Below are 26,681 nucleotides of genomic sequence, written 5' to 3'. Positions count from 1 at the left end.
TAGATATTACACAGTTCAGTGACTACAACAAGCACGACAGGCGACAACTTACCCACATTTACTTATGAATAACAGTGACTCAGAAAAAATGAACAAAACCATTTTATAAATAAATATTAATATTAACTAATATTTTCATTAAAACACAAGACCAATGATGATCTGATCATATACAGAAGAAAAGTTAAATGTTTTGAAAAGAGAACATGAGAGATGATAATATTTCAGTACCTTTTTTAAGCATGGCATCTGTATCATGTAGAGTAGGTGGCACGTACCTCAACTGATTACTTGAACACCAAGTCAAGCTTTTTATGTAGTGTGTCTATCATGTGCAGGTGTGTCTGGTTAGCAGGTGGTTGTGTACAACTGAATCCCAACTGTAATTGTGTCCAATAGGGATGGGCATTTGAATAAATTTCTTTGATCGATCAAAATTAACGATCAATTAACGATTAATCATTATATTTTTTTAAATTAAAAATGCAATGAAAATACAATGTTTTTCCTCAATGAAATCTTTATTACAAGAACAGTCCAACACTTATGGCAGTTAAACCTGACGTTCAATGGTTAAACTTAAGGATATGCGGTGCTCTAAAGCAGCAGAGCCTGCAGCTGCGAGCCGGCGCTCTTAAACACAACTGACCCTCTTTTGTTCCAAAAAATATATATTTTTTAAAACAATCATAATAAACAATAACTTCATCAAAAACATAATAATATTTAGGTCTGACAGGTTTTGTCAAAACGTAACTTAAAACCGAGCTGAGAAAAACGGGGAGAGTAAGGGAGAGATTACATAACAATTAATTACTTAACAAAGCCTCATAAAACATAACTAGTAACTCACATACAGGCTACGTTAGTGATGGACGCCAAACAGTAACTTCAACACCAGCCTACTGATTTTTGTTGAGAAAAATAAGCATGTTAACATGCTCTGGGGTCAGACGCGAGCGCAGCCTGGTGACCATCAGTCCAGCAGCCGAAAACACCCGCTCTGAGGGGACTGATGTTGCCAGGATGCACAGGTACCTCCGCGCTAACTGGCCAGCCTGGGGAACCTTATTCCATTCACTTTCCACTTATACACTGCTTCGCAGTGTTTGTAGTGAACTTCATTAAATTTCAATTCAAAATGGTCCAACGCCACACTTCACCGAGACCTCTTCATGATTATTTTTGAAATCTACAGAAACTCGCAGGTAGCTGAGTACACAGTTTTCTCAAATATCGCCCCCGGTTGGTAAAATGTTTCATTGCTGCCACACAGTGGCATTAATTGCGTTGCTTCAAGACTCACACTACGCAGCACAACCTTTATTTAATACCAATGTTTGATTGATAAAAAATTCACGTGATTGACACAATTCTTAACGATCAATTATCAATCATCAATTAATCATGCCCATCCCTAGTGTCCAAGTATGATTCCATTCATATCTTTAAACCCGTGTCACCATAAGTCAGTATGACCTTTCTCTTTCCTCTTTTTGGCAATGTTGTAAATACAGCTATCACGTTTGAATAAACTTTACAGGAAGTGTCACTGTTCAAACTGTTCTTTATGGGTTGGTGCTTACGCTCACTCTGAGCTGCATGTGTTGGACGGTTGATTGATCTGTGCAGTGTGACTAGAGAAGTCACAGGTTCTGTCCCTGCATGAGGCTTGGTTGAAACACGTGGAATGAGTGAACACATGCTATTTCTCTGTCTTGTCCCGCTTGTCCGGTTCTGGGTCAAGAAAGTCCATTCAGCCCTCTCCCCGGCCACTTCCACCAGCTCTTCCAGAGGAATCCCCAGGTGCTCCCAGGCCTGACAGGAGATGTAATCCCTCCAACTATCCTGGGCTGACCCTGAGACCTTCTTTCAGTGGGACATGGCCGAACACCTTAGCTGACTCCTCTCAACGTGGAGGAGCAATAGTTCTTCTCTGAGCTCCTCCCATGTGTCTGAGCTCCTTACCCCATCTCTAAGGCTGAGCCTGGTCAACCTGCAAAGGTAACTAATTTTGGCCCTGCAATCTTGTTCTTTCAGTCATTTCCAAAGTTCATGGCCATAGTTGAGGGTTGGAACTTAGATCGACCTGTACATTGAGAATTTCACCTTTCGGCTTAGCTCTCACTTTACCGCGACAGACCGGTTAAGCACCCTCATCACTGCAGACGTCGATCCGTCTCTCCTGCTCTATCCTACCCTCGCTCGTGAACAAGATCCTGAGATACTTGAACTCCTCCACTTGAGCCAGGACCTCCTCCCCGGCCTGCAGTGAGCAATCCACCCTTTTCTGAGTGAGGACCATGGCCTCAGAGTTGGAGGTGCTGATCTTCATCCTAGCTGCCTCACACTCGGCTGTGAACCGGCCCAACAAGAGGGGGTTGTAGTTCGATGAAGCTAGGAGGACCACATTATCCAGAAAAAGCAAGGGTGAGATCCTCCAATCACTGAACTTGACATCCTCCACCACTTGGCTGCACCTAGAAAACTTCCATAAAACTTATCGACGGAACCGGTGACAAAGGGCAGTCCTGGCAAAGACCAACCCTCATTGGGAACGAGTCTGACTTACAGCTGGCTCCAGGGACCAACTCGCGCTCCTTTGGTACAGGGACTGAATGGCCCATAGCAACATCAGTTAAGGTCAGTGTTCATGACTCCAGCATAAGAAAGAGATTGGGCAAAAATGGTCCGCAAGGCAGCGTTACAAAACGACTGCTGAGCAAAAAGAACACGAAGATTCATCTCAGTTTTCCCAGAAAACATCTTGATGATCCAAAAAGACGTTTGGGAAAATACTCTGTAGACTGACCAGACAAAAGCTAAACTATTTGGACGGTGTGTGTCCTATTACATCTGGTGTAAAGGTAACACCTCATTTCAGAAAAAGAACATCATACCAACAGTAAAATCTGGTGGTTCTAGTTTGATGGTCTGGGGTTGTTTTGCTGCTTCAGGACCTGGAAGACTTGCTGTGATAAATGGAACCAAGAATTCTGCTGTCTACTGAAAAAATGCCAAAGGTGAATGTCCGCCCATCTGTTCGTGACCTGAAGCTGAAGCCAACTTGGGTTCTGCAGCAGGACGATCCAAAATAAATAAGATTTGGAGTGACCTAGTCAAAGTCCTAACCTGAACCCTATTGGGATGCTGTGGCATGACCTTAAAAAGGTGGTTCATGCTGGAAAACCACCCAATGTGGCTGAATTACAACAATTCTGCAAATCTGAGTGGAACAAAATTCCTCCACAGTGCTGGAAAAGACTCGCTGCAAACGCTTGATTGCAGTTGTTGCTGCTTAGGGTGCCCCAAAGGTTTAGAGGCAATCACTTTATGACACATAGCCATGCAGGTTTTTTTTTGTTGTTGTTTTCGATTAATAATGGCAACCTTCATTTAAAAACTGGATTTTGTGTTTACTTGTTATCTTTAAATTAGTTTACTGATCTGAACCACATACAAAAAATATATAGTAAGGGGGCCAATATTTTTTCACACCTCAGTAGTTGTCATGAATGGAGAAATTCGCTATAGAAACCAAAGCAGGTTTAGTACCAGGTTGTAAACATGTTTATTTGTATGTTTATAAATCTGGACATTTTTAACATGGAGGTATATGGTTTAACTCATGTTGCAGAGTCTAATGACCATTAGAGGAACTCAGTTTTCCTTGTTGGCTTGATTGCTGCTTCATTTTATAAACCCACATGCATAAAGAGATGCTACAGTTTTTACATGAACGTTTTTTCATGTGTTTGAAGATTTTGTTTTCATAAATATGTGTTAATGATTTTATTATAATCTTCAAAGAGAGATTTTAGTTTCACACAAAGATAAAACATGATCCAGTCTAACTGGAACCCCCTTTGATCCAGTCTAATGTCTGATTTTATGTAAAGTTTTATTTAGCCAAATTACTTATGACAGTTAGTCTGCTAAGTCATGATTTTGACAGCCCTGTCTGTAAACTAAATAAGCTGACACACAGCCTCTACTCAATCATAATTAATAATAACGTATGACATATATAACACGTGTGTCAGCTTCAGTCATCTGAAAGTTTCTTAGCTGAAGGAACCCAATAATGGTGAAGGATCGAGCCTATAGTTCTTAAAGGTTTTACACTTTTGGATCTAATTGCAATGTTTGTTTTCTGACTTTGCAAAACAGATACCTTTTTAGGTACTTCCTGAAAGTATTGTCTCTAACACCATAGATGATTGGACTAATTGATCTTGGCAGAATTTGAACTACAATATAGATCACAAAGAGTGAGTCGATGGAATTCTTAGGAAGCCATCGCTTCAGAGCGTCGTTTAAACGAGGAGTCAAATATGAAGCCATGCATAGCAGCAGCTGAAACCCATGCAGAAGGATTGTATTTCTGGCCTTTTTAGCATCTTTGCTTGCAGTTTTTGCAGTGAACAGGATCTTAAAGTAAGCGTAAAAGATAACAAAGGAAACTATAACCAGATATACAATATATGTTGTGTCCCTCTTCTTGATGATGATGGGATTTGGAAATACAGTGTTCCTGAGGCAAAACACATGAGAGTGAAAGAAATCAAGAGGCTGTGTAGCCAAGGTGATGAACAGATCAGGAAGAACAGACAACATGCTGGTTACCCAGATTAAACCAATCAGCATTAATGTTCTTTTGACGGTGCAGATCCGAGTGTGATGAAGCGGTAAGCAAATGGCGATGCAGCACTCCACTGCCATGCAGGCCAGGTTCAGAGGAGTGTTTTCAGTGGCGAACAAGGCAAGCAGGATAAAGACACAACATACAGAGACATTGATTTTGTAGAGAATGTAGCTGATGATGAACAGAATGATGGTCAGCGTCACTTGGATCATGTCATTGACCACCAGGTGAATAAAAAGAATGTACCGAGGATTCGTGTAGAAAATCTATGCAGAGAAACAGAGAAAATGATTAAGTCAGAGGCCCAAAGACATAAGTGATATAAAACAAAATAAATATAGATAAAAATGGTATTTAGAAAGCGAATACCGTATTTAGACAAGTGGCAAAAGGCACAAATAATGTGTTTTTGTACAAATATTTATCTTGCACAAATAATTTTAAAATTATTCGTATTCGAGAACAAGAAAAGCATCATATGAAAAACCTGCCTAATGTAACTGCTTATTATAATAATAATAATAATAATAATAATAATAATAATAATAATAATACTTTTGAAGTAGTGCTGGGCTTAAAAGGTGCCCGGTGCTTAAAGAATGGAAAACATATCAACATTGTCCAAAAACGGTGCCTTTTTATTAAGTTAAAAAAAAAAAAAAAAGCTATTCATCATCGTTTAATCGCCTTTGAGTTTTTTTTTTTTTTTTTTTCCAGAGTCTTCATCTTTTGAGGTGAAGTACAGCCAGATTTTTCCAGTGGACACAGTTGTGGCCCGGTAAAAACTTTTCTACACGTGACATCACGTATAGCGTTGGCACAGCAATAGAGGGAGATGGTAATTAGAAATTCAGTGGTACCAAAATGAAGCATCAAAATCTGCGTTGCCTTTTGGTCTGGTTACTACCGTTTGCCCAATCATGGTACCGGTACCCATCTCTAATCCCTACACTTAAGCATGTCGCACTTTCCAGGTACCTATCATCATCCATCCACAGTCATGTTCTGCACCTTCAAGTCAGCCTCCATCAACCTATATCAGCTGCACTTAATGACAAACATCAACCAATATTGTATATACATCCATAATTATTACAGTGGATAACTGGAGAATACTTATTTTTACACTTGCATATCCTAAATTAGAAGTGTAAAAGAAAGAAAAGAGAAAAGTAATTTTACACCTATTTTGTATTTCATTTGAACAAAAATACAAACATTTCTTTTCCCTTAACAAATACTGAAGGCTTTGCACACCCCTGTACCACAGAGTAAGATACAAGAATCCAAATCTCTAAACACATCAGACTTAAATCAAAAATCTATCTCTTCAAACACGACAAGGCAAAACATGTTTCAGTCCTATTACACATCGACAGCCGCACATGACAGCCTGAGTGATACATTTAATTATATTTCTGTAAAGGTTGTTGGTAGTAACCACTGACACCTTTCAGCTGTGATATGACATAACACTTAAAAAGTACTGACCTGGTGTTTGCGGAAAGTGTGGATGAGGCTGGCACTGATGTAGTTGATGGAGATCCCGATGACCACAACAATCACATTCTTGGTCACAGCTTTAGTGATGGAGTCTCGATATTGTAAAACCACAGTCATGTTGGCAGATGAGGCGTTCATCTCTTGAAGGCTGACGCCAAGCCTTGAAAAAGAAATACAATTATTAAGATATTACACAGTTCAGTGACTACAACAACCAGAACAGGCAACAACTTACCCACATTTACTTATGAATAACAGTGACTGAGAAAAAAATAACAAAACCATTCTATAAATAAATACTTATATTAATATCAACTAATATTTTCATTAAAACACAACCCAACAGCCTTGTGAAAATGACACAATATTATAGGAGTTGCTTAGAGTGATGGACAAAGAGAGACTAATCAGTTAAGTACCTCCTCAGCTTTACAGATGTTTATAGGAACTTTTAGGCTTTGTTTATGTGTCTCCAAACCCGCCTCACACTGCCTGCTCTGCAAAAAACAGCAGAGAAACAGTGTTAGGTGGTGAAAACTGTGGTGTGTTCAGCAATGACAGAGCCTCAACCGGCTAAAATCTAAAAAACCAACGTCATTAAAAGAAATAACATTGTCTATAAACTTGTGTAATTAAAGCATGAAAACTCAAGCTAATATTGTGTTTATGAAAAGATGCTGATCATTAAGTTAATTGAAGAAGCAGGGATAATCACGCAATAAAGACGCAATGATAACCTGATCATATACAGAAGAAAAGTTAAATGTTTTGAAAAGAGAACATGAGAGATGATAATATGTCAGTACCTTTTTTAAGCATGGCATCTGTATCATGTACAGTAGGTGGCACGTACCTCAACTGATTATTTGAACACCAAGTCAAGCTTTATATGTAGTATGTCTATCATGTGTGGGTGTGTTCTTGTGTCTGGTTAGCAGGTGGTTGTGTACAACTGAATCCCAACTGTGATTGTGTGTATGATTCCATTTATATCTTTAAACCCATGTTACCATAAGTCAGTATGACCTTTCCCTCTGTCTTTTGTCAATGTTGTACAGCTGTCAAGTTTGAATAAGCTTTATGGGAAGTGTCACTGTTCAAACCGATCTGTGTTCTTTATGGGTTGGTGCTTACGCTCACTCTGAGCTGCACGTGCTGGACGGTTGATTGATCTGTACAGTGAAGTCACATATTCTGTCTGACATCGTTACTACATTACATCGTTACAACACTGTTACCACCATACTGACAATTAAATGTGGTGCGTTACAGTTACATTACGTTTTCTCCTCTCTTTTATCATCTCTATAGCTGTCATTAAATAAAACCACTCCTTTTAAAAGTTTGGGTACTTTGGTACTTGGTTGCGGGAGCGATATGGCCTCTAACGGGAGGCATCCGAGAGGCATCCTTACTAGATGCCTGAACCACCTCAGCTAACTCCTCTTGGCTTGGATTAGCAGCAATCTACTCTGTGCTCCTTCTGTGTGTCTAATCTCCTTATCCTGTCTCTGAAGCTGAGCCCAGCTACCCTGCAAGGGAAACTTATTTTGGCTGCTTGTAACTGCGATCTTGTTCTTTCGTTCATTACCCAAAGTTCACGGCCATAGTTGAGGGTTGGAACATTAGTCAAACGGTAAATGGAAAGCCTCACCTTTCGGCTTAGCTCTCATTTACCACGACAGATTGGTTAAGCACCCGCATCACTGCAGACGTCGATCCACCTCTCCTGCTCCTACGTCTCCACTTGAGGCAGGACCTCCTCCCCGACCCGCAGGACCATGGCCTCAGACTTGGAGGTGCTGATCTTCATCCCAACCACTTCACAATCGGCTGCAAACCACCCCAGTAAGAGTAGGTTGTAGTTCAAAGAAGCTATGAGGACTACATCATCCCTAAAATGCAGTGACAAGATCCTCCTATCACTGAACTTGACACCCTCAACCTCCTAACTGCACCTAGAAAATTTGTCCATAGAAGTTATGAACAGACAAAGGATGCTGATACTGCACTGAAGAAGGCACAGGCTATGGAAGGAGTACATACACATACACAATCCAGAGGACAGCGCAAAGTGGAGTCGTACAGCAGGTGGATCTGTAAACAGGGTTCCAAATGTGGTGTGGTGGGACAAACCACTAGGTAAGTGACTGTAGATCTTCTGAGTAGAGGTGTCACAATTGTGGGGAAATTGCAATCTGGAAATGCCATAATCAGTGCCATCACAACAAAAATACAGTAGCCAGAGTACTTGCAGAATAACCACACAACATGCAAATGGCACCCAGAAAGGCATGAGTGAGACTCAAACATGGACCTTCTCGCTGGGAGCTGTCAGTGCTAACCACCACATTACTGTGCCAATGATGACATAATATCATATTAATAGCATCATCAAACGGCAGTATTCAAGATCTCCCTATATCAGAAATTCAGGGTTGAAACAATAACGCCGCGAAATTAAAATACAGAATGCACGGCTCATGGCATGAACGGAGTACACCCAACAAACAGCAATCAATATACAAATCGATGACACACAACATACCTCGACCAAACAGCCATTTCAGCTCAGGTAAACAGCTCTGTGAGGTTGTGTCCCCCACACACCAGGTACACATTACACAAATAATTCATTTATTAATTGTGAATCATATATTATGAAAACTACATTAAATTAAAAATAAATCACCAAGACTCACCAAGAGCCCTTTTAACAAGTTCCCTGTTAATGAAGTTTTCTGCTCAAACCACTCCTGGTTGAATTACCTAGTTTTTACATCGAGGGACATCGAGTACCAGTGTTAGGTTCAGCCTATATTATGGTAGAACACAAAGGCAGAACTGAGTCATTACCAGTGATAGTCGTCCAGCGGGAAGGACTAAGCCTATTAGGCAGAGGTTGGATCAAAGCACTGGGACTGGTAACGGGTACAGTGGTGGAAAAAAGTTTTCGGACACCCTTAAAATTTTTCCACAATCTCAAATATTATCATGAAATATTTGTGGAAAATCGATTTTTTTGTGTTTCAAAATGTATGGCTACATTAGACAGACACAAACACATACAAATGATATTTATTTTTGTTTATTGTGTAAAAGACAAACTAACAAAACTTAATTCTTGACAGTTTTAACATGTCAAGTCTCAACATTGTCGGTGTCAAAGTCAACAAATACCAGAGAATGTGTTCACCGATCACAAGCCATTGATAAGCTTGTTAAGCAAGATGGAGGCTGGATATTTGCTGGCCAAACAGGGACATAGAACACAAGGTCAAGTCATGGAACACATGTCAAGAACACATGAAGTGCTCCACTCCACCCTTGGAAGTGGCCACACAAACTGTAGCGAAGGCTTCATATAGATTATGCCGGGCCCTTTATGAGAAAAAAATGTTTCTTGTAATAGTATATGTGCATTCTAAGTGGATAGATGTGCATATTGTGAATTCAGCCACATCAGCAGCAACTATCAATTGATTGTCGGAGAAGCAGCTTCAGCACTCAGAAATTGTGGTTTCTGATAACACAGTACTTTGCCAGTGAGACCATGACAGGGTTTAGGTCAAGAAATGCAATAACACATGTTACAGTAGCTCCCTAACATCTGTCATCAAATGACTAGGGGAGAAAGCTGTACAGACCTTTTAAAGATCTCATGAAAAAGAGTGCAGGTGAAGACAAAACTGAACAGCGCTCTGTTGAAGGTGAACATTTAACACATTACATCATATCTCTGTCAAGTTGAACATTTAATACACAGAACAAATTGGTTGGATTCATCTCTGTGAACTGTTTCTTAGATTCAGAAATGTAAAGTGAAAGTATTTTAGCATGTAGCCTAACGAGAAAATCTGCAGCTGATGTACTTCATTAAACCTACTAAAAAATGTTCTGGGAATAGAAGTTCATTGAATGCCCCCTAGTTTATCATCACTGGGAATAATTAGTTTTATAAACTACATAAAAACCAGCATTTTTGAAAGTTCTTTGTGACTTAATTCTTACTGTGGACTTACGTTACATATGAGATACTTTTTTAGGTACTTCCTGAAAGTTTTATCTCTTATACCATAGATGATTGGACTAATGGATCGGGGCAGGACCTGGATAATAATGTAACAGGCAAAGAGGGAATCTGAATAATTCTTAGGGAACCATTGCAGGAGAGCCTCTTTCAGCAGAGGATCTGCATATGTAGCCATACATAACAAAACCTGAAACCCGTGGATGATGATTGTATTTCTGGCCTTTTTAGCATCTTTGCTTGCTGTTTTTGCAGTGAACAGGATCTTAAAGTAAGTGTAAAAGATAACAAACCAAACTATAACCAGATATACAATATATGTAATATCCTTCTTCTTGATGATGTGGGGATTTGGAAATACAGTTTTCGTGAGGCAAAACACACGAGAGTGAAAGAAATCAAGAGGCTGTGTAGCCAAGGTGACGAAGAGATCAGTAAGAACAGATAACATGCTGATTACCCAGATTAAACCAATCAGCATTAACGTTCTTTTGACGGTGCAGATCCGAGCGTGATGAAGTGGTAAGCAAATGGCGATGTAGCACTCCACTGCCATGCAGACTAGGTTCAGAGGACTGTTTTCATTGGTTGACACAGCGAGCAGGATGAAGATACTACAGATGGAGACGTGGAGTTTGTAGATGGTGTAGCTGATGATGAACAGAATGTTGGTCACCATCACTTGCATCATGTCATTGACCACCAGGTGAATAAAAAGCATATACCGAGGATTCATGTAGAAAATCTGGAGAGAGGACAGGTCGCAAAAGTGAGACATTTGACAAAAATCATTACATTCATTCAAAGTGGCCAACGGAGGCATACTGAACCTGGTGTTTGCAGAAGGTGTGAATGAGGCTGGCATTGATGTAGTTGATGGAGATCCCGATGACCACGACAATCACATTCTTGGTCACGGCTTTGGTGAAGGAGTCTCGATACTGTAAAACCACAGTCATGTTGGCAGATGAGGCGTCCATTTCTCAAAAGCTAGAAGGAAAATATGAAGAAATTACTTTCGCAGTGAAAAATCTTTTAGATCATATAAGCCTTTTTCTGCCTTCTTCTATCCATCTGTCTCTTCATGATTCCTGATCTACAGACATCCTGGGGTAGATAGACAGTAATTTAGAAATTTATGCAATATACAGTGAACATTGTAGAGAGCCTGTTCAAATTCTTCAATCTGTAAAATTAACATTTAAACAACTGTGTCATATTTCATTTTCACCTGTGGACCTTGACATTGTTGGACACTTCAGAACTGTAGTAATGTATTAAAGGTTTTTAGTGGTAGCGTCTGCACAAGGCTGTTCAGTAACAACATGGGGAGAAAGATTCTTGTCTCAGACTGTCAGAGGATCAACTTCATTATCAATATGCTATTTAAATGGACGTTAAAATGTTTAAAACAGTTAAAACATGATCATCAAATAAAATAAATAAGTTGTGGACAAATGTTTGTCTAAATTTGACTGTAAACCCATTGATATAATTTTTAAACATTTATATACAGAATGTTGGTAACTCTTTTAAAGCCACCGTTTTCCTTTTCAGTCATTTTCATACTATTTTACTTTTATTATTTGTTTTAAACAAGTAGCAATAGATAACAACATAAACGTACAAGGAAAAACCAACAACAGGCAGTCCTGTTATTATAACCCATGTTCACATTGGGCAGTGTGACAACATCCCAAGAACCAGCTTTGTTCTGTCAGTCTAATCAGGACACAGTTTAAAGTGAGATGTAGTTGACTGCAGCACTTACCGCTGTTAATGCATGGAAACGCCAATGGTACGGCTCCAGGAGATCTCAGACTTTTTATGTGCTAAGTCGAGATTCACTGGACGTGTGCACATGTCTATGTGTCTAATCCACGTGGGCTGTAGGTGTGTAACTATACTATATTTAGCACTATTGCACAAACATACATGGAAAATATTGGAGGTCAACATTTAACACATTACATCACATCTCTGTCAAGTTGAACATTTAATAAACAGAAAAAATTGGTGGGATTTATCTATGTAATATTTTTCTTAGATTTATACCGAAATATAAAGTGAAAGTATTTTAGGACATAGCCTAACAAGAAAATCTGCAGCTTCTGTATTTCATTAAACCTATTAAGAATATGCTCTGGTAATTGAAGTTCATTAAGTTTATTGGTACTGAGAATAACGGACAGTCGCTACAAGTTTACACAGCAAATATATATTTCTCTATTTATGTAACTAGAGAAAGAACTGAGATTTGATACTCAGATGTCCACACACAAATTAAACAACCATGTCATCATTTTATGAACTAAAAAAAAAACAACATGTCTTCATTTTTTTGAAAGTCCTTTGTGACTTAATTCTTACTGTGGACTAACTTTACATATGAGGTACTTTTTTAGGTACTTCCTGAAAGTTTTATCTCTTATACCATAGATGATTGGACTAATGGATCGGGGCAGGACCTGGATAATAATGTAACAGGCAAAGAGGGAATCTGAATAATTCTTAGGGAACCATAGCAGGAGAGCCTGTTTCAGCAGAGGATCTGCATATGTAGCCATACATAACAAAATCTGAAAGCCGTGGATGATGATTGTATTTCTGGCCTTTTTAGCATCTTTGCTTGCTGTTTTTGCAGTGAACAGAATCTTGAAGTAAGTATAAAAGATAACAAACCAAACTATAACCAGATATACAATATATGTAATATCCTTCTTCTTGATGATGTGGGGATTTGGAAATACAGTTTCTGTGAGGCAAAACACACGAGAGTGAAAGAATTCAAGAGGCTGTGTAGCCAAGGTGACGAAGAGATCAGGAAGAACAGACAACATGCTGATTACCCAGATTAAACCAATCAGCATTAACGTTCTTTTGACGGTGCAGATCCGAGCGTGATGAAGTGGTAAGCAAATGGCGATGTAGCACTCCACTGCCATGCAGACTAGGTTCAGAGGAGTGTTTTCAGTGGTCGACGCAGCAAGCAAGACAAAGGCGCAACATATGGAAACGTGGAGTTTGTAGATGGTGTAGCTGATGATGAACAGAATGTTGGTCACCATCACTTGCATCATGTCATTGACCACCAGGTGAATAAAAAGCATATACCGAGGATTCATGTAGAAAATCTGGAGAGAGGACAGGTCGCAAAAGTGAGACATTTGACAAAAATCATTACATTCATTCAAAGTGGCCAACGGAGGCATACTGAACCTGGTGTTTGCAGAAGGTGTGAATGAGGCTGGCATTGATGTAGTTGATGGAGATCCCGATGACCACGACAATAACATTCTTGGTCACGGCTTTGGTGAAGGAGTCTCGATACTGTAAAACCACAGTCATGTTGGCAGATGAGGCGTCCATGTCTCAAAAGCTAGAAGGAAAATATGAAGAAATTACTTTCGCAGTGAAAAATCTTTTAGATCATATAAGCCTTTTTCTGCCTTCTTCTATCCATCTGTCTCTTCATGATTCCTGATCTACAGACATCCTGGGGTAGATAGACAGTAATTTAAGAATTTATGCAATATACAGTGAACATTGTAGAGAGCCTGTTCAAATTCTTCAATCTGTAAAATTAATATTTAAACAACTGTGTCATATTTTTTTTTTCACCTGTGGACCTTGACATTGTTGGACACTTCAGAACTGTAGTAATGTATTAAAGGTTTTTAGTGGTAGCGTCTGCACAAGGCCATTCAGTAACAACATGGGGAGAAAGATTCTTGTCTCAGACTGTTGGAGGATCAACTTCATTATCAATATACTATTTAAATGGATGTTAAAATGTTTAAAACAGTTAAAACATGATCATCAAATAAAATAAATAAATTGTGGACAAATGTTTGTCTAATTTTGACTGTAAACCCATTGATATCATTTTTAAACATTTCTATACAGAATGACGTGTAACTTTTAAAGCCACCTTTTGTTTTCAGTCTTTTTAATACCGTTTTTTTTTTTTTTTTTAAGATTTGTCCTAAACAAATAATCAGCAATAGACTTGAACATACAAGGAAAAACCAACAACAGGCAGTCCTGTTATTATAACCCATGTTCACATTGTGCAGTATGACAACATCCCTAGAACCAGCTTTGTTCTGTCAGTCTAATGAGGACAGTTTAAAGTAAGATTTAGTTGACTGTAGCACTTACCGCTGTTAGTGCATGGAAACGCCAATGGTACAGCTCCAGGAGATCTCAGACTTTTATATGTGCTAAGTCGAGATTCACTGGGTGTGTGCACATGTGTACGTGTCTAATCTACGTGGGCTGTAGGTGTGTAACTGTACTATATTTAGCACTATTGCACAAACATATACATGGAAAATATTGGAGGTCAACATTTAACACATTACATCACATCTCTGTCAAGTTGAACATTTAATACACAGAACAAATTGGTAGGGTTTATCTACATAATCTTTTTCTGAGGTTTATACAGAAATATAAAGTGAAAGTATTTTAGCACATAGCCTAATAAGAAAATATGCAGCTTATGCACCATTAAACTCGTTAAAAAAAAAGTTCATTTAAGTTTATTGGTACTGAGAATAATGGACAGTCGCTACAAGTTTACATAGCAGATATATACTTCTCTGTTTATGTAACTAGAGAAATTACTGAGATTTGATACTCAGATAACCACACATCAGTTTAAACAACCATGTCATCATTTTATGAACTAAATAAAAAAACAGCATGTCTTCATTTTTTTGAAAGTCCTTTGTGACTTAATTCTTACTGTGGACTAACTTTGCATATGAGGTACTTTTTTAGGTACTTCCTGAAAGTTTTATCTCTTACACCATAGATGATTGGACTAATGGATCGAGGCAGGACCTGTATAATAATGTAACAGGCAAAGAGGGAATCTGAAAAATTCTTAGGGAACCATTGCAGGAGAGCCTGTTTCAGCAGAGAATCCGCATATGTAGCCATACATAACAAAACCTGAAACCCGTGGATGATGATTGTATTTCTGGCCTTTTTAGCATCTTTGCTTGCTGTTTTTGCAGTGAACAGGATCTTAAAGTAAGTGTAAAAGATAACAAACCAAACTATAACCAGATATACAATATATGTAATGTCCCTTTTCTTGATGATGATGGGATTTGGAAATACAGTTTCCGTGAGGCAAAACACACGAGAGTGAAAGAAATCAAGAGGCTGTGTAGCCAAGGTGATGAAGAGATCAGTAAGAACAGATAACATGCTGATTACCCAGATTAAACCAATCAGCATTAATGTTCTTTTGACGGTGCAGATCCGAGCATGATGAAGCGGTAAGCAAATGGCGATGTAGCACTCCACTGCCATGCAGACTAGGTTCAGAGGACTGTTTTCATTGGTCGACACAGCGAGCAGGATTAAGATACTACAGATGGAGACGTGGAGTTTGTAGATGGTGTAGCTGATGATGAACAGAATGTTGGTCACCATCACTTGCATCATGTCATTGACCACCAGGTGAATAAAAAGCATATACCGAGGATTCATGTAGAAAATCTGGAGAGAGGACAGGTCGCAAAAGTGAGACATTTGACAAAAATCATTACATTCATTCAAAGTGGCCAACGGAGGCATACTGAACCTGGTGTTTGCAGAAGGTGTGAATGAGGCTGGCATTGATGTAGTTGATGGATATCCCGATGACCACGACAATAACATTCTTGGTCACGGCTTTGGTGAAGGAGTCTCGATACTGTAAAACCACAGTCATGTTGGCAGATGAGGCGTCCATGTCTCAAAAGCTAGAAGGAAAATATGAAGAAATTACTTTCGCAGTGAAAAATCTTTTAGATTATTTAGATTATATAATCCTTCTTCTGCCTTCTTCTATTCATCTGTCTCCTCATGATTCCTGATCTAAAAGAAGATAAGATATTCATCCCACAGTGGGGAAATTCTTGTTGATAACTGACGCAGAAACATTCAACATCACAAACAGTGCACATATGGGTGGATTAAAGAACCTAATATAAAAATATCAATACATATATATATATATAAAGCTATACTGCAACAAACAAGGCAGTGTTCAAGTAAAGAAGTGGGTACGCTTATAAATATAAATGTACGCACATCTCCCATTGGCAGGGAGATGTGGACATTTACAGACATCCTGGGGTAGATAGACAGTGATTTAGAAATTTATGCAATATACAGTGAACATTGTAGAGAGCCTGTTCAAATTCTTCAATCTGTAGAATAAACATTTAAACAACTGTGTCATATTTCATTTTCAACTGTGAACCTTCACATTGATGGACACTGCAGAACTGTAGTAATGTATTAAAGGTTTTTAGTGGTAGCGTCTGCACACGGCCATTCAGTAACAACATGGGGAGAAAGATTCTTGTCTCAGACTGTCGGAGGATCAACTTCATTATCAATATACTATTTAAATGGACGTTAAAATGCTTAAAACAGTTAAAACATGATCATCAAATAAAATAAGTTGTGGACACCCATTGACATCATTTTTAAACATTTATATACAGAATGACGTGTAACTCTTTTAAAGCCACCGTTTTCCTTTTCAGTCGTTTTCATACCGTTTTTTTTTTGGTTTGCTTTTAGATTTGTTTTAAACAAGTAGTCAGCAATAGATAAAAACATGAACATACAAGGAAAGACCAACAACAGACAGTCTTGTTACTATAACCCATGTTCATATTGTGCAGTGTGACAACATCCCAAGAACCAGCTTTGTTCTGTCAGTCTAATCAGGACACACTTTAAAGTAAGATTTAGTTGACTGCAGCACTTACCGCTGTGCATGGAAACGCCAATGGTACGGTTCCAGGAGATCTCAGACTTTATATGTGCTAAGTCAAGATTCACTGGACGTGTGCACATGTGTACGTGTCTAATCCACGTGGGCTGTAGGTGTGTAACTGTACTATATTTAGCACTATTGCACAAACATATACATGGAAAATATTGGAGGTCAACATTTAACACATTACATCACATCTCTGTCAAGTTGAACATTTAATACAGAAAACAAATTGGTAGGGTTTATCTACATAATCTTTTTCTGAGATTTATACCGAAATATAAAGTGAAAGTATTTTAGCACATAGACTAACAAGAAAATCTGCAGCTTATGTACTTCTTTAAACTCATTAAAAAATGTTATGGGAATAGAAGTTCATTTGAGTTTATTGGTACTGAGAATAATTGACACTGGCCAGTAGTTTACACAGCAAATATATATTTCTCTATTTATGTAACTAGAGAAAGAACTGAGATTTGATACTCAGATGTCCACACACAAATTAAACAACCATGTCATCATTTTATGAACTAAATAAAAACCAACATGTCTTCATTTTTTTGAAAGTCCAATGTGACTTAATTCTTACTGTGGGCTAACTTTACATATGAGGTACTTTTTTAGGTACTTCCTGAAAGTTTTATCTCTTATACCATAGATGATTGGACTAATGGATCGAGGCAGGACCTGGATAATAATGTAACAGGCAAAGAGGGAATCTGAATAATTCTTAGGGAACCATAGCAGGAGAGCCTGTTTCAGCAGAGGATCTGCATATGTAGCCATACATAACAAAACCTGAAACCCGTGGATGATGATTGTATTTCTGGCCTTTTTAGCATCTTTGCTCGCTGTTTTTGCAGTGAACAGAATCTTGAAGTAAGTATAAAAGATAACAAACCAAACTATAACCAGATATACAATATATGTAATGTCCCTCTTCTTGATGATGTGGGGATTTGGAAATACAGTTTCCCTGAGGCAAAACACATGAGAGTGAAAGAAATCAAGAGGCTGTGTAGCCAAGGTGACGAAGAGATCAGGAAGAACAGATAACATGCTGATTACCCAGATTAAACCAATCAGCATTAATGTTCTTTTGACGGTGCAGATCTGAACATGGCGAAAGGGGAAGCAGATGGCGATGTAGCACTCCACTGCCATGCAGGCCAGGTTCAGAGGAGTGTTTTCAGTGGTGAACAGAGCAAGCATGATGATGATGCAACACATGGAGACATGTATCTTGTAGAGGATGTAGCTGGCGATGAATAGGATGACAGTCAGCGCCACTTGCATCATGTCATTGATCACCAGATGGAAAAACAAGATATACCGAGGGTTTGTGTAGAAAATCTGGAGGATGGATAGAAAAGCACAAGGGAAGGAAACCAAGGTTTATTTGCAATAATTAATTTATGACTGGATAGGATTAATAATGGGTCATTTGTACAAGTGAAGTCAAGTCACAGTTTATTTATAGAGCACATTTAAAACAACCTCAGTTGACCAAAGTTCTGTACAGTTGCAGAAGAATGATATAGTTAATTATAAACATTACAACAAACAAAAACAAGACAAGGGATAATAATCATTCAACTTAAAACAAATTTAGATTTAAAAAAAGAGAATAAAAAGATAGTGAGAGAGAGAGAGAGAGAGAGAGAGGGAGAGAAAAGTACTGGCTTAGCTGGGTGAACGCCAAGGAAAAAAGATTTTTAGGAGTGTTTTAAAATGCTCAACAGACTGTGCAGCTCTAACATGGAGAGGTAGGCTGTTCACCAGCTTAGGAGCCGTGACTGAGAAGGCTCGGCCTGAACCTGGTACTGCCAGGAGAAGCTGGTTTGACGACCTAAGTGCCCTGGCAGTGGTGTGCAGCTGTAAAAGCTCTGATAAATAAGGTGGTGGCAAACCATTTACACATTTAGAAACAATTAATAAAACTTTAAACTGAATCCTAAAATTAAGAGGCAGATGCAAGGACAGGGGTAATGTGTTCACGCTTTTTCTTTCCAGTCAGCAGGCAGGCAGCAGCATTTTGAACAACTGCAAATGGCGCAGTGCTGTCTGGTCAAGGTCAACAAACAAGGAATTACAGTAATCTAAATGTGATGTAATAAAGGTATGAATTAATCTCTCAAAGACGTTACTTGGGAGATATGCTTTTGCTTTTGACAACAGCCTTAATTGAAAGAAGCTTGTCTTGACTATAGAGGATATCTGCTTGTCAAACCTAAAGTTACTCACTAAAATAACACCAGGGTTCCTTGCAAAAGGATGACGGTAAAACTTAAGGGTACCAATCGCACTGTCACACCCATCTAGCAGATTTTGTTGACAAAATAAAATTATTTCAGTTTTATTTTTATTCAAAGACTACTTTACTTCCATCCAAGTTCGAGGAACAATACTTGCAAATGGGTTGTAAAGTGAGCAGAGCTACAGTTTCCTGGGGTTTCTGAGAAAGTCTCATTCATGTTTCATAAACACTGTTGCATGGCAATTTTATTTAGAGCACGACTCTCAGGTTAAACTATCCAGTTGTGGGATCTAGAAGCTCATTTCATGAATCTGCCAGATATACATTTAATTTATATTCCTTACCCTGCTTTGTAAAACTGGACGAGATCAGAACAACGACCAAAAACCTGATCACTAATTCAAATAATTATTTCTAGCATATTTTTTCATAACATGAAAATTTTAGTATTTTTAGTTGTTGCACACATTCAAGGAAATATCAGACCTGGTGTTTGCGGAAGGTTTGAATGAGTCCTGCATTGATGTAATTGATGGAGATGCTGAGGGCCACGACGATCACATTCTTGGCCACAGCTTTGGCCAGGGAGTCTCTGTACTCTACAACCACGGTCACATTGGCAGAGGACACGTTCATCTCTTAAAGGCTGAAAAACTAACAAGAAATTAAACATTACAGCAAATGTGTTGTAAAAATAACAAATGAATGTCTTCTTATTTTGAACTGGACCGAAGTTTTGAAGTGAACACATGTACAATCTAGTAACTAAGACACTGAGAAATAACAATATGAGATGAGCTCATTTAATCATTTTAACTGGATGTCCAAACTGTCACAAACTAGCCATTGCAAATAAATTCTATAACCCTTGTGTAGGCTACTATTTATTTAGACCATAATCACTGAGTTAGATATTGGTCATAATTATAATAATTATGACTTAAACATAGGATAAACTGAATATTTATGTCGTTATCAATCATTTTCGTCCAGCAGACTCTAAATTGTAAATCTGAATGACAGAATAAAATGGTTCTACAGTAAATGGTATACAGTACATAGATCAGCTGAATCTGACCTGTATATAAAGAATACAGTAGCAGGCAGAGAACAGTTTAAAGGAGTTAAAACAACATTTACTGACACATTATCATTCATTACCATTCTTCAAATGTTCATAGCTATATTGCCATATTTACACAGTACTCACCTCAGCTGATGCATTTAGACAAAAGAACCACTAGTGTTGCATCAGAGTTTATATGCAGTGGGGGTTGCCAGTCACCTAAGGAATACTGGATGTGCATATACATATGTACAGTAGGAAGTAAATGCATACAGGCCATGGGATGACAACGTTACAATCACAGTGGTGTGAAAAAGTGTTTGCCCCTTTGTGACTTCTTATTTTTTGCATGTTTGTCACACTTCATATTTCAGATCATGAAATAAGTTTAAATATTAATCAAGGATAACACAGCAGTTCAGAGTACCCACGATTTTTGGAGGCCCTAGGATGGACGCTGGATGGTGCCCTGACTGGGGACTCCATTGTCCTGCTGGGGGACTTCAGCGCTCACATGGGCAATGACCACATGACATGGTGGGGCATGACTGGGAGAAACGGCTTGCCTGATCTGAACCCGAGCGGTGTTCATTCACCGAACTTCTGTGCAAGTCGCAGTCTGTCCATAACTAACACCATGTTCAAACATAAAGTTGTTCATCTGTGCTCTTGGCACCATGACGACCTAGGTTGTAGGTCATGGGGATGGGGAACTGCTGACATCAACTGGGGCTATTGTTTAGAAGTCACTGAGGTAGTGAGGTAGTGTCCTGGCTGACATGCCTCAGCAACATTGCATGGACATCGGTGACAGTGCCTCTGGAGTGGCAGACCAAGGTGGTAAAAAGAGTTTGCCCAACCACTTGACATGTGCTTTGTGGAGTTGGAGAAGGCTTATGACCGTGTCCCCAGGTGCATCCTGCGGGGGTTGCCCCAGGAGTATGGAGTGGATGTCCCTTGCTAAGGGCCGTTCAGTCCCTGTACCAAAGGAGCGCAAGTTTGGTCCGCATAGCCGACTGTAAGTCGGACTCATTCCCGGTGATGGTTGGGCTCCACCAGGGCTGCCCTTTGTTACAGTTTTTTGGGTGGTGGAGGGTGTCGAGTTTGGTGATAGGAAGATCTCTTGGTCCTCTTGTTTCATTGAACTATGACCTTCAGCGCTTACTGGGGCGCTTTGAAGCTGAGTGTGAAGTGACTGGGATGAAGATCAGCATCTCCAAGTCAGAGGCCACGGTCCTCAGTTGGAAAAGGTTGGATTGCCCACTCTGGGTCAGGGAGGAAGTCCTGCCTCAAGTGTTCTTGAACTTAAGTGACTTCAAGTGTCTCTGAATCTTGTTCACAAGTGATGGTAGGATGGAGCGGGAGATTGACAGGAGCATTGGAATGGCGTCTGAAGCAATACTGGCACTTAACCAGCCTGTCGTGGTAAAGAGAGCTAAACTGAAAGGTGAAGCTCTCAATTTACCAGCTGATCTATGTTCTCACCCTCACCTTCATGGCCATGAACTTTGGGTAATGGCCAGAAGGACCAAATCGCGGATACAATCGGCCAGGCTCAGCCTTAGAGATAGGGTTATCCTGGACATGTCCCAGGAAGGAGGCCTCGGGTTTGGCTCAGGACATGATGGAGAGATTACATCTCCTGTCTGGCCTATGAGTGCCTGGGGATTCCTCCAGAGGAGCTGGTGGAAGTGGCCGGAGAGAGGGCTCATTGGACCTCCCTGAAGAACGGAACGGAACATTTAACAACACAGGCTGACCGGTGACTGCGCAGCAGTGTGTCTTTTGGGTGTGTTTTGGGCTGAATCAAAATGGACATTTTGATTCAGCTGTAATATAATGCCAGTTATTTATTTGACATTTGTCAGTGGAGTTGAACTTCTCCACCAACATTTTATTATGCATTTGCTTTCGATTAGTCTTCTAACTTCTTCTGCGGCTATATTATGTTTCAGAAATCAATAATATAATAGTAATAGTGATAATAGTGAACATATTCTCGAAGACCCCTTCTGGATAGTCATTGGGTGAATACTAACGTGTTTAGCTGTTTCCTACGTGCTGCCACTAGCTTGACACCCTTTGGAGACTCGGAAATCTCTTGCTGGACAGCCTGGTTTCAGCTCGTCCCTGCCATCGTGAACTGGCCCTGGAAGCCTGAATCAAACCATCACCGCCGCTAAGTTGGAAGTACTTGTAGCATTCTGGCCACACGGCAAAAAACAGCCTGCATTTCCATCCCATGTTGCAGCCGGCCGGCACCACTATGTTGATTTAATCTGTCAACCAGCAGAGGAATTTCAACAGTTTCTTTACCGCGCCGTGCATTGCAGTGATTTAACGACTGGGATTTTCTTGTTTCATACACAACCATATCCAGGATAAATGTCTGGATTTTATGTGCACCACAGAGTGATGTGGTGGTTGTGGCCTATCAGTCACCCATCGCAGCAATCTAGAATTATCTCTGCAGCCACCACCCAAACTCTCTTCATTTGAATGCCTTGCATTTAAATGTAAATTCCCTTCCCCTGTGCTGTTCCACCAAACTCATCATTCATCTCTGAGATATCAAATCTTCCCACAACTTTCTGTACATACTTCTGTACATACCCCCCGCCTGTATGAAAAATTCCAGTCTGGCTTCCACTCTGCTCTCAGCACAGGAACTGCACTCGTAAGAGTTGCAAATGACCTACTCATGTCATCTGATGCTGGCTCTCCTTCCCTCCTCATCCTTTTGGACCTAACTGCTGCTTTTGGCACAGTTAACCATAGCATTTTACTCAACAAACAGCTTCACTTCAGCACTTGACTTACTGACACTGCCCTTAGTTGGTTCGAGTCATACCTCACAAACCAGACAGAATACATATCCCTGGGTTACTCCAAATCAAAGCTACATACAGTCACTTGTGGTGTCCCCCAGGGGTCAGTCCTTGCGCCCCTCCTGTTCATCATCTACCCTATCCCCCTTGGTCAGGTCATCAGCCATCATGGACTATAATTCCACTCCTACGCCAACGACACAGTTGCAACTCCATCCTCATCATCACCGACATCTCCGTCACAACTCACCACCTGTCTGGTGGAGATGAAGGTATAGATGGAAATGTCCTCTCTGACACCTTGAGGGCACCACAACCCACTGACTGTTTCAAAAAGGGTCTTAAGACATTTCTTTTTAGTGGAACTTTTGTTTCTCCATCTTACATGTTTTTAACGTTTTAAACCATCTTATCTTGTTTTCTATTGTTTCTTAAATGTGATTTTTTTATCCTGTAGCCCTTTGAGATCCTTTGATGAAAAGGGCATTATAAATAAGATGTATTATTATTATTGTTATTATTAATCCATGTAGTAAGTAACTGCGTTAAGCTAGATGTCTCCAACGAGCTGCATGTTGTGTGTTAGCTAACACACTGATGGTGATGTGCTCTAATCAAGTTTCATGTGTCACTTCAAGTGAAAAAAAAAAAAAAAAGATGGCACTGGGTATAAAACAGTTTTCTAGGCCTCACTTTGTTTGCTGTGTCCATCTTTATAGATCGTTTGTGGTAAACTGTGTTGTATAGTCCCAGAACTAGTCTGTCTGATTCTGCCTGACTCAGTTTATCACTTCCTCTCTTTAACCTCACACTTCCTTCAGTTCTGAACTTGCTTGAGTAAACTTACTGTAAGCGACACTTTCCACAACAATGACTTTTGAGACTTCCTGACATTTTCATTGATCCTCTGTGTATTCAGGAAGTGAGTCCCGCTGCAGGACACAGAACGAGCAAACATGTCATCAACCCTCATTAGGAACCACCGGTAAAGGTCATGCACACTGGGGCAGCTTGTTATGTAGCAGCCAGCATGAAGTTCACAGACACGGCATCAAAGGGATTTATTAGACATGTCTTCTCACAGAGTTTCTCATCATTAACATTAAAACAATCTGTGACAGGTAATTTACGATGATCATTTACTTTTAATGGCTGTTTTAGTAAATTAAAAACATGTTGCAGTATACTCAGTGGAGGTGATTAAGTTCACTGACATTAATTAGGTGGTTAGAAAACAAAAGAAATATTCTCTCTGGAAAGCTACTAATTCACAAAGGGAACATATTTAGTCCCCACTGTTCTGTTTTGTAGTTTAATTATGTGAAAATTTTCAAGCAGTTCAAAACTTTTCTTTGAAACTCTTCACTTCTCAGTCAAAAGAAAGATGTGTGTTCCACAAAATGTACAACAGCATGTTCTCTGAACTTATATCGAACAGTTAGACAAACGTGGATTTGAATAAATTTCCTGTTAATCTGTTTTTAAGTTATTGATAATTAATTGATCAGCTAATACCTCTAAACCATTTAATAAACTAATATTCTGTGCTGGTAAAAATGTTACAGAAACTACTTAAAATGGGTTTGTTAACCAAACTGGATATATAGCAAGAATTATTAATCTATTCAGTCCCACCAGAATATTCCTTAAGCAATGCTTTGACGAGTCATTAATCTTTTAATTCATTTATGTTTTTGGAGGGTTTCAGCTTCTTCTTTATATTAATTAGCTACCGTTTCTTTGTAAATTGAACAAGATATTTGATTAATTCTTCTAATCTTTAGGAAAATGTAACATTTCGAACAAACAATTCATTAATTAACTAATCTATTAATTGGAAGTGGAATGCGAATTTACACGTAAACTTGTTGTTTAAAGCTCTTCCTTGGCCCTGATACATTGTTGACCTTCTGTTCCCGGGGCCCATCTGAAAATAAAAGGGGACGGGGCATTCGCAGTGTGATCTGCCTGTGGAAATCAGGTCAGCTGTGCTGTCCTTCAGTTTGATCTCTTTTACCTGAGATCATATCAGTTTAGTTTTTTAGTATTTTTTTTAGTAGTATTTTCACAGTTTACACAGATCTTAAAGTTGTATGAATGTTTGCTGGCCCACTGTTATTTACCAGATGTCATCAGCTTCAGTTTAATTTCTTCTAGTGGGACAAACACGTGTTGCATCAGCCTGCAGAGAACATGTGCTGAAGGTCACTGTCAGTAATGAAGCCCTTTGTTTGAAAGCAGTAAGTGATCCCTGTGGAGCTGCTCTTTAAACGCAGCAAGTGGCAGCCCACAAGGAATTCCCTTTGTTCCTTTAGGTTTCTCTCATGTCTGCATGTGATTGGTAAAAACGAAACTTACTGTCGATCCACAGAGAACTAACTTTTGTCATCAGGGTACATGTGTGCCAACTCTCACTATCGTATGTGTTCCCGAGTTAAGTTTAGTAAAGTTATTGACCTTTAACCCTGCTTCCAGCCCATTTCTCAGAGACTTTTGTTTGTGGCAAACCGTACCTTTGTAAATATTATTTGTAGTTATGTTCATGTCCACATCTCCAGTGTTCAATTTAATGATTTAAATCAATAATTTTAATATCTCACAGTGTTGACCAGCATATCCTAAAGAAAATTTCAATTTGAGGACACTGGGCGGAAGAAATATGCCAGACTGTTTATTTGAAGAGGTGTTTGAGAAGAAAACGGTCTTAAACACTTTTAATTGTTTTTTAAAGTCAGCTATGTGACAAAAATGTCAAAGGGTCCCTGGACCTGAGGTTTACACGTTCATGCATAGTTTAAACTAAAATTATTATTGTATTTCCAATGAATTACTTTACACATAGCGGTCTCCACTGGTTATTTAATACACAGAAGATCTGTAGAAAAAAAACTATGTACATTTTTAGATTAAATGTTGACTGATCACAGCTAGAATACTGAACAACTGAGAAAATTGTTGGATCACCTTAAAAAAATTACTTCAATCTGTAACATGCAATTTAATTATTTTTTTTTCAACTTAAGTTCACAAGTTAGATTAACACAATTGATTTGAGTCAGGTACAGTTAATAATTTAAGTGCTTTGAAATAAACAGTTTAAATTTAAGACACATCCACTTGGAAGGTTTTAATTTTTCTACTCAACTATTTGTAAAATACTGTTGCTTGACAACCTAATAGGGAAGGCACACCCTGGACAGGTCACAAGTCCACGGCGCAGTGCACGGCACGGCACAAACAACCATTTGCACTCACTCACACCTACGGTCAAGAGTCACCAATCAACCCATCGAGCAAGTCTTTTGGGGGCCGGAGGAAACCGAGAGTACCCGGAGAAAACCCATGCAGACCTGGGGAGAACATGCAAAAGGGGTCAATGTGTCAATGACGTCAGGCGCACAAAAACTTAACTCACACACTTTGACTTGAATAGTAGTATAATAATTGTAGGTTAATCGAATAAAGTGTAATTTCAAGTTGATGTAATCCACCAAAGCACACTGTTATGACTAAAGCAGAAAACTGAGTTACAGTCATGCAAAACATTACTTTACTGCAACTGCTA

General features: G+C 39.2%; 5 protein-coding genes across 5 annotated transcripts; all 5 read right to left on the bottom strand.

Moving 5' to 3' along the window:
• Positions 1-3,976: 3,976 nt before the first annotated feature.
• On the bottom strand, positions 3,977-6,780 carry LOC125007055 (odorant receptor 131-2-like). The gene is made up of 3 exons (XM_047583623.1): positions 6,568-6,780; positions 6,137-6,308; positions 3,977-4,911 (listed from the first exon to the last, which is right to left on the bottom strand). Exons 2-3 carry the CDS (start codon positions 6,284-6,286, stop codon positions 4,120-4,122), a joined length of 942 nt encoding a protein of 313 aa, XP_047439579.1. The 5' UTR covers positions 6,287-6,308; positions 6,568-6,780; the 3' UTR covers positions 3,977-4,119.
• Positions 6,781-10,155: 3,375 nt separating this feature from the next.
• Positions 10,156-11,158, bottom strand: LOC125007109 (odorant receptor 131-2-like). Its single transcript, XM_047583709.1, has 2 exons — positions 11,009-11,158; positions 10,156-10,923 (listed from the first exon to the last, which is right to left on the bottom strand). The coding sequence occupies exons 1-2, from the start codon at positions 11,156-11,158 to the stop codon at positions 10,156-10,158; spliced, it is 918 nt and encodes a 305-aa protein (XP_047439665.1).
• A 1,386-nt stretch (positions 11,159-12,544) lies between these two features.
• On the bottom strand, positions 12,545-13,561 carry LOC125006314 (odorant receptor 131-2-like). The gene is made up of 2 exons (XM_047582253.1): positions 13,398-13,561; positions 12,545-13,312 (listed from the first exon to the last, which is right to left on the bottom strand). Exons 1-2 carry the CDS (start codon positions 13,545-13,547, stop codon positions 12,545-12,547), a joined length of 918 nt encoding a protein of 305 aa, XP_047438209.1. The 5' UTR covers positions 13,548-13,561.
• Positions 13,562-14,924: 1,363 nt separating this feature from the next.
• On the bottom strand, positions 14,925-15,927 carry LOC125006313 (odorant receptor 131-2-like). Its single transcript, XM_047582252.1, has 2 exons — positions 15,778-15,927; positions 14,925-15,692 (listed from the first exon to the last, which is right to left on the bottom strand). Exons 1-2 carry the CDS (start codon positions 15,925-15,927, stop codon positions 14,925-14,927), a joined length of 918 nt encoding a protein of 305 aa, XP_047438208.1.
• Positions 15,928-17,550: 1,623 nt separating this feature from the next.
• LOC125006312 (odorant receptor 131-2-like) lies at positions 17,551-19,948 on the bottom strand. The gene is made up of 2 exons (XM_047582251.1): positions 19,709-19,948; positions 17,551-18,318 (listed from the first exon to the last, which is right to left on the bottom strand). The coding sequence occupies exons 1-2, from the start codon at positions 19,856-19,858 to the stop codon at positions 17,551-17,553; spliced, it is 918 nt and encodes a 305-aa protein (XP_047438207.1). The 5' UTR covers positions 19,859-19,948.
• Positions 19,949-26,681: the final 6,733 nt, after the last annotated feature.

The sequence above is a fragment of the Mugil cephalus genome, chromosome 4 (assembly GCF_022458985.1).
Source record: "Mugil cephalus isolate CIBA_MC_2020 chromosome 4, CIBA_Mcephalus_1.1, whole genome shotgun sequence".
Taxonomy (NCBI): Eukaryota; Metazoa; Chordata; class Actinopteri; order Mugiliformes; family Mugilidae; genus Mugil; species Mugil cephalus.
Note: the sequence above shows the minus strand (reverse complement) of the source record. Positions and strands in the feature narration are given on the sequence as shown.